Source organism: Amblyraja radiata, chromosome 2 (assembly GCF_010909765.2).
Source record: "Amblyraja radiata isolate CabotCenter1 chromosome 2, sAmbRad1.1.pri, whole genome shotgun sequence".
NCBI lineage: Eukaryota > Metazoa > Chordata > Chondrichthyes > Rajiformes > Rajidae > Amblyraja > Amblyraja radiata.
Genome location: NC_045957.1, coordinates 54,233,173 through 54,246,272, shown reverse-complemented (window position 1 = coordinate 54,246,272; position 13,100 = coordinate 54,233,173). Strand labels below are relative to the sequence as shown.

The 13,100-nt window shown below is 41.0% G+C and overlaps 1 protein-coding gene across 4 annotated transcripts in view; it reads left to right on the top strand.

Moving 5' to 3' along the window:
- Positions 1-13,100, top strand: part of znf385d (zinc finger protein 385D) — a 332,806-nt gene that overhangs the window by 102,526 nt on the left and 217,180 nt on the right. For 3 of the 4 annotated variants that reach the window (XM_033046775.1, XM_033046745.1, XM_033046756.1), the window contains exon 3: positions 6,193-6,249. The exons of the other annotated variant lie outside the window; for it this stretch is intronic. In XM_033046775.1, the coding sequence (XP_032902666.1) occupies positions 6,193-6,249 (57 nt within the window). The remainder of the gene's footprint in view (positions 1-6,192; positions 6,250-13,100) is intronic. 4 annotated transcript variants of the gene reach the window in all.

The window sequence follows — 13,100 nt, the reverse complement described above, 5'->3', positions numbered from 1 at the left end:
CTGTGTGAAAAATGTTTTCCTCATCTCGGCGCTAAAAGATTTCCCCCTTATCCTTAAACTGTGACCCCTTGTTCTGGACTTCCCCAACATCGGAAACAATCTTCCTGCATCTAGCCTGTCCAATCCCTTAAGAATTTTGTAAGTTTCTATAAGATCCCCCCTCAATCTTCTAAATTCTAGCGAGTACAAACCGAGTCTATCCAATCTTTCTTCATATGAAAGTCCTGACATCCCAGGAATCAGTCTGGTGAACCTTCTCTGTACTCCCTCTATGGCAAGAATGTCTTTCCTCAGATTAGGAGACCAAAACTGTACGCAATACTCCAGGTGTGGTCTCACCAAGACCCTGTACAACTGCAGTAGAACCTCCCTGCTCCTATACTCAAATCCTTTTGCTATGAATGCTAACATACCATTCGCCTTCTTCACTGCCTGCTGCACCTGCATGCCTACTTTTAATGACTGGTGTACCATGACACCACCCAGGTCTCGTTGCATCTCCCCCTTTCCTAATCGGCCACCATTCAGATAATAGTCTACTTTCCTGTTTTTGCCACCAAAGTGGATAACCTCACATTTATCCACATTATACTGCATCTGCCATGCATTTTCCCACTCACCCAGCCTATCCAAGTCACCTTGCAGCCTCCTAGCATCCTCCTCATAGCTAACACTGCCTCCCAGCTTTGTGTCATCCACAAACTTGGAGATGTTGCATTCAATTCCCTTGTCCAAATCATTAATATATATCGTAAATAGCTGGGGTCCCAGCACTGAGCCTTGCGGTACCCCACTAGTCACTGCCTGCCATTGTGAAAAATTATATAAGATTCGTCAGACATGATTTTCACTTTCATAAATCCATGCTGACTTTGTCCAATGATTTCACCACTTTCCAAATGTGCTGCTATCCCATCTTTAATAACTGATTCTAGCAGTTTCTCCACTACCGACGTTAGACTAACTGGTCTGTAATTCCCCGTTTTCTCTCTCCCTCCCTTTTTAAAAAGTGGGGTTACATTAGCTACCCTCCAATCCTCAGGAACTACTCCAGAATCTAAAGAGTTTTGAAAAATTATCACTAATGCATTCACTATTTCTGGGGCTACTTCCTTCTGGGATGCAGCCTATCTGGCCCTGGGGATTTATCGGCCTTTAATCCATTCAATTTACCTAACACCACATCCCGGCTAACCTGGATTTCACTCAGTTCCTCCATCTCATTTGACCCCCGGTCCCCTGCTATTTCCGGCAGATTATTTATGTCTTCCTTAGTGAAGACAGAACCAAAGTAGTTATTCAATTGGTCTGCCATGTCCTTGTTCCCCATGATCAATTCACCTGTTTCTGGCTGCAAGGGACCTACATTTGTTTTAACTAATCTTTTTCTCTTCACATATCTATAAAAGCTTTTGCAGTCAGTTTTTATGTTCCCTGCCAGTTCCTAAAGGAACGTCCTTTAATTCTGAGGCTATGACCTCTAGTCCTAGACTCTCCCGCTAGTGGAAACATCCTCTCCACATCCACTCTATCCAAGCCTTTCACTATTTGTGCTTCACAAATGATAATGGATGAGGGGCAGATTTTACCATCAGCTTGAATCCCTCCACTCTATCCCCTTTCTGCCATTAATTTTGACATCAAGAAATGAAGAAGTCTGGATGGTTGCCTGGCACTGTGGTCAAAGAACCAGAGAGAGGTACAAGGCAGAAACACAGAGCCCATGGTGGCCAACAAGCACACATTTTCACACTACTCTTAGCTATTTTTATTCTCCCCTCATTCACAATTACTCCCCAGATCGAACCACTCATCCACACACTGTGGCCAACTTACTGTGGCCTTCAAACCAACCAACACGTTTTGGGAATGTGGTAGAAACACAAATGCACCCACAGGAAGTCCGTGTGTTTTTAGAGAGAACTAGCATGTTCCACACAGATAGCACTGGAGATCAGGATTAAACCTTGGCTGCTGGAGCTCTGAGGCAGCAGCAGCTTTAGCTGGAGATGCGGAGACTGAATTATACAGCCCAGAAACAAGCCCCTTGACCAAACACATCCATGCTGACCACGGCTCCTACCGAAGCTGATTCATTTGCCATTTGGTCCATATTCTCCATGTACCCTATCCAAATGTCTTTTAAACAATATTCCAGGATTTAGACCCAGCGACAATGGAAGAATGGTGATATGTTTCCAAGTCAAAATGTTTTAGTTTAGATTTATTATTCGGTATTATTATCTCAGTACCAGTCAGCTTTGTTTTGCAAGCTATCCAAACAGATCAGATTATATCATGAAATACTCTTCATTCTGCACTCTGTATCTTCCCCTGTGCTCTACCTATTTTACAGGTGGTCTGAGGCAATAGCTGGAGACACAGAGACCGCAGGTGCTGAATCTTGAGCAAAAAACAAAGAACTGAATGAACAGCGATTCAGATGACATTTCAGGTTGGAAACCATTCTTCAAACATCTTCAGTCTGATGAAGGGTCCCAACCTAAAACGTCACCCGTCCATTCATTCTGCAGTTGCTGCCTGACCCACTGAGTTTCAGCATCACTTTGTTTTTAGCTATATTAGGTGTGCTACTATGCCGCCTTCTGTGCAGTGTTTTACAGGCAGGTCAGACTGACCATCCAAATCATGTCAAAGGGCCTCTCATGTGTAATATATTTCACTTTCCATAACTAGCTCTGTGTAAGAAGACATGAATGCCAGAATTTATTCATAGCTTTATTTTTGTTTGGATTACACCAAGCAACAACAAGGCAATAAATGGCATCTGCCTTATTCTAACTAAATATGATTTGTTTGTTATGTCTTTGGTGACATAATTAGTTAATAATTTTTACACATTTTTTTCATTCCAGAGATTCTATATCACCAGCCACTGATCGCTAAAATATTTACTGCCTGACAAATTATGAAAATATAAAGTCTAAAATATGCTCATCACTTTTGCTTATTTTTATTTTTGCCTTTCTTCATTTAAAATAGATCATATTCAAGATAATCATACATATGGTTTAATGAATTATTTGAAAAGGTTAATCAAACATGGAATGGGGCTGTACAACTATTAAAGGACCTGCAATGTAACAATTTTCTGCTGTATTTATTACAAAAAAAGGCAATCTCCTTTGCATTCAGTACTTTGGATGTGGTGCAAATTTGTTGTTTGAATTGAGCATCATCTGTTTGGGGAGAAGGTGAGTTGGGGTGTCATTAAAAAAGTAGAGAAAATATATCAGTTCCCTTGATGGCATTTGTCATGCCGTCCTGTCCACATTGTTTCTGGGTACCCAACAACATCATTTTGCTGTTATTCTAGCAATTTCTCATAGAAATGTTTCATAATTAAACTGAGGGGGATACAATTACAAAACTTTGGCTCCAAACCCTTTGCCTCTTGTGGTTGAGTGATCTGTAAATGATGATGTTTAGCAGCAGGTATTGAACTATGATCTTAAGTTAGTAGTGATTTTTTTTAATACCACCTGACATCATTATTTAATGATTTTTCTTTAGGGTTTGTAAACCTATAGTTTGCAGTTCAATTCAAATAATAATCTAACAGGGAGAATTAGTGTTCATCCCTGTATAAGCAAACAACTTCCATTTCCAATAGTTTAGTATACAATGGTGCAAATGAAAATGTTTTTAAGAGCAAATGTACATTTTTCAGTAGCTTTCAGAAAATTGTACAAGGTATGAATTTAATTGTTTCCTCTTCATGAAAATACTTGTATAAACATATGAATTAGTAGCAGCTCAACTCAATCCATTGACCCTGTTCCACTCTTGAAAAAGATCCTAGTGCAAAGTTAGATAGAGTTCAAGGGGCTGGCGGAATCAAGGGATATGGGGAGAAGGCAGGCACGGGTTACTGGTTTTGGATGATCAGCCATGATCATAATGAATGGCGGGCTCAAAGGGCCTTCTCCTGCACCTATTTTCTCGTTGCTATGCAATGCTTGTGCATTGTTAGCATTAAAGGGTAGAAATGATGGCAGGCACTGAGTATTATGATATTCTTTGTTAGTTGGTGTATGTAAGCATAAATGTTACATTGTTGATATTTATTTTTCTATTGCTTTGATTTGATTAGTAGATGGAAATACAGCTTACAGCCATAACAGGCAGGAAATCACCGTGGTGACCAAGCTGTGTGTCTTCCAAGAGCTCCAACTGTAATCCAGCTTTGATACTCACTTAACATCTAAAGTGATGGTGGGTACCAAAGAGCGGATCTGGAATGGCTCAACCTTCACCAATACTAGCGCCGAAAAAGAAAACCTGATGAGCATTACATAATATTCACCATTTCCAATTTGCTCCTACTAGATGGATACTGGTAGATACAAGAATGGATCGACTGGGCATATATTCACTGGAATTTAGGATGAGAGGGGATCTTATAGAAACACATTAAATTCATAAGGGATTGGATAGGCTAGATGCAGGAAAAATGTTCCCCATGTTGGGGGAGTCCAGAACCAGGGGTCACAGTTTAAGAATAAGGGGTAGGGTTAGAGAGTATGAGACTACGGTCCAGGTCCGGGCTCAGCCCACAAGGCTCTGACCCAAGCGACTACAGCCCGCAAGGCCCTGGCTCCAGCCTCGGCTTCTCAGCGACCCTCCGGAAGGCGAACTGTTGATGCAATAAAGTAAATTAATCCGCTCTCGTGTACAAGAAAGAAAAATATACATTTCTAAACTTCACAGCCACTGGAAATCTCAAAGTGTTTTATAGCCAACTAAAATATTTTTTGCAGTGTAGTCACTGTTGTGATATAAGAAAGGCAACAGTAAATTATAGACTGCACCCTCCCATTGCCAGCAGTGTGTTAATGAATAGTTAAATCTGTTTGTTTAGTGATGCTGATTGCAGAATAAATATTGGCTGAAACACCTCAGAGTATTGCAGTTTATCTCCTCTTCAAGATCATTTAATAATAAATCTCTTTAATGTATTTGCCCATTGTTGCTTTCCTTTGAACATTTATTCTCTTATTTATGTGTTATTAAATATTTTGTTCGCAACTGCCTGTTTGATTTAACTGCAAATTGAATTTGGCAGTGATATAAAGTTTGGACTATGGTTATTGTGGTTTAATTATTGTATGTGCTTGGACTCCTGCCATGCACATTAATCCCTTGAACAATTAATTTGCCTCAATCTCTTCAAAGGTTAATTAAACAGTTTATCTCCAAAGAAAATGGAAGCCATCAGATATCACTTCTGTTTTGTGTTACTTCAGCAGTATCTAAACAAAAGCAGTGGAAATGTGTTCCAGAGAGTAATTGAAATTGGTTTATTACCTGCTTCTTTTGTAAATTTGCCTTATAATATCACTGTTGTGTGATTAATTTGAACTGATTTTAGCAAAGAGACGCAGGCTTTGAGAATTTGGTAGAAACACAATGAGAAATTTCTATATGCAGGACGAAATGTGTAGGAAGGAACTGCAGATGCTGGTTTAAACCGAAGATAGATACAAAAAGCTGGAGTAACTCAGTGGGACAGGCAGCCTCTCTGGAGAGAAGGAATGGGTGACATTTTGGGTCGAGACCCTTCTTCAGACTTCTCTCCAGAGATGCTGCCTATCTTGCTGAGTTACTCCAGCTTTTGTGTCTATCTTAAAGAAATGTCTATATGTTTGGCTTTTGTTTGTTTTTCTGTATCAGAATCATAATTTAAAATAAGCAAGTGAATCATTGTCACATACTTCTCAGCCAGTCATCCCCTAACCAACATTAATAGAAGAGGCACAAGAGACTGCAGATGTTGGAATTTTGTGCAAAACACCAAGTGCTTTGTGGGTTAGGCAACGTTTGTGAAGGAGATGGGCAGGTGACAATTCGGGTTGGGATCCTTCTTCAGACTGTGGGTGCCTGTACCACAGTCTGAAGAAGGGTCTCGACCCGAAATGTCACCTATTCCTTCTCTCCAGAGATGCTGCCTGTCTTGCTGAATTACTCCAGCTTTTTGTGTCTATCTTTGGTTTAAACCAGCATCTGCAGTTCCTTCCTACACAGTGCCTGTACCACTTTCAGTCTTGTGTAATATTGTAGTGCAGTCCATGAAACCTTGCCGTGCGCTAATTGATAATATGCTAACAGTACCTGCACTTTAGTTCTGATTAACCTGAAATTCTAACACTGCACTTTCCCATTCAATCGCAGGAGATGCTAAACTTGTCTCTTCAACATTTCCCTTCCTGCCACCAAGAAATCCAAACAGTGAGTTGCCATTTCATTTGCACTTCGTTTTCGAATCGTAGGATTATACAGCACAGAAATAAGCCCTTTGACCCAACACGTCCACACTGATCGTAGTTCCTACCCTAGTTGGTTCATATACCTGCGTTTGACCCAAATTCTTCTCAAACCGTCCTACCATTTACCCATTCAAATGCTTTTTAAGCATTGTTCAGTATTTAGACCCAGCGACAAGAGAAGAATGGTCATACATTTCTAAGTTAAGATTGTTTAGGTTTATTATTCGGTATTTTTGTCTCAGTACAGGTGAATGCTTTATTTTGCAAGATATTCTGATCAGTTAATACTATACATTTTGCACTCTGTTACTTCCTCTGTGCTCTACCGATTGCACAAGTGGTGCGAAACGGAAGGAAACATGCTGATAGTGGCTTTCCCATATTTTATCCTTCTTGTGGTGGAGATTGTAGATTTGGGAGGTAGCCTCGATGATTTACTGCAGAGCATTTTGTAGATGGCACATACTACAGTCACTGTGCATTGGTGATGTAAGGAACAAATGTTTATCGAGAAGGCAGCACAGTGGCGCAGAGGTAGAGTTGCTGCTTTACAGTGCCAGAGACCAGGGTTCGATCCTGACTACGTGTGCTGTCTGTGGAGTTTGTACCTGCATAATGCATGTACTCTGTGACTGCATAGGTTTTCTCCGGGATTTCCGGTTTCTTCCCACACTCCAAAGACATACAGGTTTGTAGTTTAATTGGCTTCTGTAAACTGCAAATGGTCACTAGTGTGTAGGATAGTGCTAGTGTATGGGTGACCATGATCACCGTGGAATCGGTGGACCGAAGGTCTATTTTAATGCTGTGTCTATAAAGTCTAAAGTTTAATGGCTGGGGTACCAATCAAATGCTCTGTCCCAGATTATATTGAGTCACAGAATACCAGATGAGGTGCCCCGGCGGACAAATGATCTTGGACCAAAACTGTTATCTCTATTTCTTCTTTCCATGGATGGTGCCTGATTTGCTGAGTGTTTTTTGCAGTATTATTTGTTTTAATCACAAATTAAACTAATTTGTTGGCGATGCAACATGATAATGAGTTACATCACCTTGAACATTAAGTTGAGAGGTGCAATGCCAGTTATCCCACATGGATTCTTCCACTATGTTGAGATCAAATACTAATGCATAGCTGATGAAAATATTTGAAATTTAAGGTAGCAGTCGTTGTAACGCCCGCAAGAAAATATATATTACACCTTATTGGCAATGCTGATTGGACTACTGAGAAGAAAGCCAAGCAGGTCTATTTGATAAAGCCGATATTTAATGGGGAATAGAGCTGTTCATGCTGCAGCCAGGAGGATGATGAGAATACACAAATATAACCAGCTGAACTGGCTACTGAAAACACAATGATCCCTCCAACCCAGACCGAACATGATGGGCATTCCAAGTTGGACACTCATCGTCAACCTTAGCAGTTATCTGCCCTTGGCTACTGCTGTATTTTGACTGGTTAAACTCGTGGTGCCTCAGTACATACTTGAGAGTATCCAAGCTTTGAATTTTGCCACTTTGCGCCTAAGCTTAAATGTAAAATGTATTTTACTTTATCTTATCACAGAGCTCTTGAGTGAAGCAGCTGTTCAAACTATTAATAGACCTTGTTGGATGACAATCATCATTATAAAATGCAAGTTACTAAAATCACCTGATGAATTTTAAAATGATTTGTACTGTCGAAGTGCCATCTAATTATGTGTGGCATTTAATCACAAATGCTGAATAGAAATGACCTAGAAACAGCTTCCACATAAAATGTTTAATGAAACAAGTTACATGATTAGCATTTATGGACTGATGTGATAATATTGTGGCTCCTGTGATACCAACATGAAAGGGGGGAAACGAGGATTTACTCCCATCTTTATGAAGACGTTTGTACACTTTGATGAGGATATTTATGTGGGAAAGAAAGCTTTGAGATGGCCCAGTAGGCAGGATATTTTATGACAAACCGAAGTTCAGGCTTTCTGGAAGTATCATGGATTTTGAGCAACAATGTAACGACATTCATTATTTCGGTAGCCCTCTCCTGATTTTAATTGTTGTCATCTTGTTGCCTCCTTCGCAACAGAGAATGCATACATTACCTAATGATTCAAAGCACCGGAGAGCATATCAAGATTGAAAGATGCAACACATAAATACAAATCTCTCAAGTATTGATCATAATCACTGGACAATAAAACACCCACATTCATCCAGTTCATCTTCAAGCAAAATATGAGGTGCAATTTGCGCTGGGCCTCACTCTGACAATGGAGGAGGCCCGGGACAGAAAGGTTTGATTGGGAATGGGAGGGGGAGTTGAAGTGCTGAGCCACTGGGAGATCAGGTAGGTTAAGGCGGACTGAGCGGAGGTGTTCAGCGAAACGTTCGCTGAGCCTGCACTAGGTCTCGCTGATGTAGAGAAGTTGACACCTGGAACAGCAGATACAGTAGATGGGGTTGGAAGAGGTGCAAGTGAACCTCTCCCTCACCTGAAAAGTAATTGGGTGCTTGGATGGAGTCGAGGAGGGAGGTAAAGGGACTGGTGTTGAATCTCCTGCGGTTGTAGGGGAAAGTTCCCCCGGAAGGGGTTGGAAAGCAGAAAGGGGTGGAGGTGGGAAGGTGCATGGATAAAATACATTAAATGAATGTAGTGCTGTCCCACAAAAAGTGAGATGGCAAGGGATGCTTCTATGACTTGGCGGCTCTGGAAGAGCTCAGTGGTATGTACCTGAGTAACCTGTTTTAAAAAAAAATATATATATTTTATTAGAAGTTAATACAATACAAAACAGTACAGTGGAACCTAATTTTAGGTGCCAACTATGTCATACCGTAATCCATTCTATGTACAACCTCTAGTTTTATGTTCTGAGAAGGAATAAGCAAGACAAGAAAAAGAAAACAATAGAAAGGGGAAAAAGAGGAAAAATAGATGGTAGAGAATAGAAAAACGTGAAGTGTGTATATATAAAAAAAAGAAAAAGTGGAAAGTAGAAATAGGAGAGAAGGCCCCTTAAAAGAGAAATTTTCAAATCTTTATTCGGAGATGCTGAGTAACCTGTTGACATAATGAAGACATTGTACTCGATACCAGCCATATGGGAAGTAGCTGTGGCGTTGAAGACATATGGGGAAAAATAAAGGAGGTAGACCATTCCTTTCTGGTCAGGTGATCCATAACTATCTTGTGCAGCTTCTCAACTGCTAGTCACACTCTGATTCCATCTGTTGCTGAACAGCATAGCATCTGCATAACTATAAAGACAAAAAGTTAAAGTTAACACAAAAAAACAAATTTTCATGCCAAAATATGGCTAACTGCATAGAAATGTAATGTATTCATTCTTACTAATCTCTTTATTGCTGGTCTTCCATCCACATTGTCTTTGGTTGTCTTAAGCCTTCTTTGTCACAAGTTCACAAGTTATAGGAGTAGAATTATGTAATTCGGCCCATCGAGTCCACTCGCCATTCAATCATGGCTGATCTCTGCTAATCCCAGTTTCCTGCCTTCCCCCCTCCCCCTCCCCGATAACCCTTGACACCCATTCTAACAAATAAGCTTGCATGCCACCCTGGTGGATTACAGCACGTTGGAAGCCTGTTGACTTTGAGGAGATCAATGATAACCTTGCATACAATCTTGAGCACTCTGGGCCTTGAAAGGTGCTTTCACCTTTCATCCACTTGACATTAATGGCTGCTCTATGGGTTGGCCATCTGACCGGCAACAATGAGGACACTGGTGAATTGACTGCGGTGCTGAGAGGCCAGCTGTCAGTTTTGGATGTGGATGTCGGACAGTAAGACAGTGCTTGCAAGGCATCAAGAAGTGAGCAAACATCCATTGCAGTACCTCGATGTTGGGTGACTGCAGCTCGTGCTTCAGTGAAAGCTGAGGCATCCAATTTGATTTTGAAAAATAAAAATAAAATAAAAGGTATTTTCAGCAGTGACATTCATGAAATTGTACAAATATGCAAAGAGGCACAACACATGCTTTACAGTAATTGTAGTAGTGAGCGAAGCAATAATTATAACTTATTTTTTATTACAGTTGACACAGTTTTACTTTGAAGTTAGGCTAGCATAGGGGAGGTTTAAAAAATCAGCTATCATCAGCAAATGTCTACAGTTGAAAGATCAAAGATACCTGAGCCAAAGCCTGTAACAATTTGCTATGAAGAAAGTTTCATTAATCTGTCAGTTCAACCTCCCGTTGATTTCTGTACTGCACAAAGGAATGTAAGTTTGATTTTTTTTTCCACTGAAGTAAAAATTACCTATTCTATCTATGCAGCATTGGCATAAACTGAAATATTTCAGCACTTCCATTCAGAATGAATTTTGAATAGGAACTGATTTAGTATGCCGGTGAGGATTTCAGTCACAGTATTTTCTTCCATGGAGCTGATAAACCTATAAATAAAAGTTGTATCTGCATACATTAATAATAAATATCAACCATGAAATTAAACATAGTTAACAAGTGCTCATGTAAAGTTTTAATTACTTGTTGAATTTTGTGGATTGGATGTACCACAAAATTGTCATTAAAATAACAGCGTAGAAATCTGTTTTTGTGTGAAGTCACCAGGAAGAGACATTCCTTCATGTTCCTTCATCATCTTGGCTGCTGTGGGGATCAGATTGGCACAGGAAAGACCAGGGATTGGTAGGGGTTTTGGAGTTTGGGGGTGAGGCTGTAGAGGTTATTGTGGGTGGGGTTACATCGGGGAAAAGATCTCTGGTGGGTTGGTTAAATGGGCAAGGACTCTGGTGGAGATATAATGGAGTAGGTGACAAATTCAGATCTGGAAATGATTGAAGGTATGACTGATTTGCTTGTGGAGTCAGTTAGAGGTTAGGGTAATTAAAGACGAGTAGATATAAGGTAAATCTCATTGGAGTTGATGAGAAGATGGAGACAATAGAAAGTGGGTGGATAGCTCTGGAGATGATCTGGGGAAACAGGGAATGGGATTTGGTTTTGGCGAAGATCAACAGAAAGTTGTTTGGTTTGGTGATTATTGAGATGAGGGAGTACTGAATACAGTAGGCGAGGTTGGAAGAAGTGCACATGGACATCTGTGTCACCTGGATGGGCTGTTGGGGACCCTGGATGGGAAGCGACGGAGGAAGTTTTAGTTTAAGAGATACACTGTGGAAACAGGCCATTCGGCCCACCAAATTCATGCCAACCAGCAATCATCCGTACACTAGTTCTATCCTACACACTAGGGACAATTCACAGAAGCCAATTAACCTATAAACCTGCATGTATTTAGAATGTGGGAGGAAACCTGTGCACCTGGAGAAGACCCACACGGTCACAGGGAGAACGCACAAATTCCGTACAGGCAGTGCCCGTAGTCATCATCGAACCTGGGTCTTTGGCACTGTAAGGCAACAGCTCTACCACTGCGCCACTGTGCCATCCTTATGGTGTAGAGACAGGTGTTACATCTCCTGCGATTGCAGGGAAAAGTAGTCCTCACCTTTCACCCCACCAGCCTGTGTATACAACACCAGCCTCTGTCTACAACACCAGCCTGTGTATACAACACCCCATTCTTCTACATTTCCACCACCTTCAATGTCTTCCCAGCACCAGCCACATTTTCCCATTCCCACCATTTTCCGCTTTCCTTGCACTACCTCCACAACTCCTTGGTTCGCTCATCCCTTCCTACCCAACCTACCCCTTCTCCAGGCAATTTCCCTTGCAATTGCAATAAATATAATACCTGTCCCTAGCCCTCCTCTCTAGTGCTTCTGGTCAGATAGAAGTTCATGTCCACCTCTCCTAACTTTGTCTAGTGCATTTGGTGCTCCTGTTATGGCGTTCTGCACATTGGCAAGAGCAAGTGTAGACATGCGATTGGGGTCTGGGATCTTTTCTACTCCTGACTGCAGCTGACAAGTGTTGTGAGCTGCATCATTGAGCTCCAGTTTGGCAGCACTGATCCATCAGTTGCTTGAGCATTTAGATGATAATTTGTTTCTATGCATTGTGCCTCATTGGAAACTATTGAAACTTATGGCACCCCAGCAACTGGCAATAACCAGGCAAATTTCCTTCTCCACACGCAATTACCATTCCTTGTCACAAGGTGAGCATCACTCCATAGACTTTCATTTTACATTACTGAATTGCATTAAATGCTTTGAAAAACTTGCATCTATCATGTGGTGACCTACACAAAAAAAAAATCAAATACATACAGGGCGGCACAGGGGCACAGCGGTAGAGTTGCTGACTTACAGTGCTTACAGCACCAGAGATACGGGTTCGATCCCAATTAAGGGTCTGTCTGTACGGAGTTTGTACGTTTACCCTGTGACCTCGTGGGTTTTCTCTGAGATCTTTGGTTTCCTCTCACACTCCAAAGGCGTACAGGTTTGTAGGTTAATTGGCTTTGTATTAGTGAAAATGGTCCCTAGAGTGTGTGGGGTAGTGTTAGTGTGCGGGCATCGCTGGTCGGTGCGGATTCGGTGGGCCGAAGGGCCTGTTTCCGCGCTGTATTTCTAAACTAAACTAAACATTAGTCAGAAAGGACTTAACTACACAAATCTTTGCTTTGATTAGCTCATCCTTTCCAAGTACAATACTGCCCCTGATGTTAAACAGAGCAGTCTCTAGTTACCTTATTTCTCCACTGTTCTGTAACTTAAATAATGAAGTGACATTTGCAATTATTCATAACAAAGGCATAATTCTTCAATCTGGAAAACTTTGTACAATAATGATTGATGCATCTGCACTTTTTCATCCATTTCTTTAATACTCTATGATGGAAAGCATTTCGT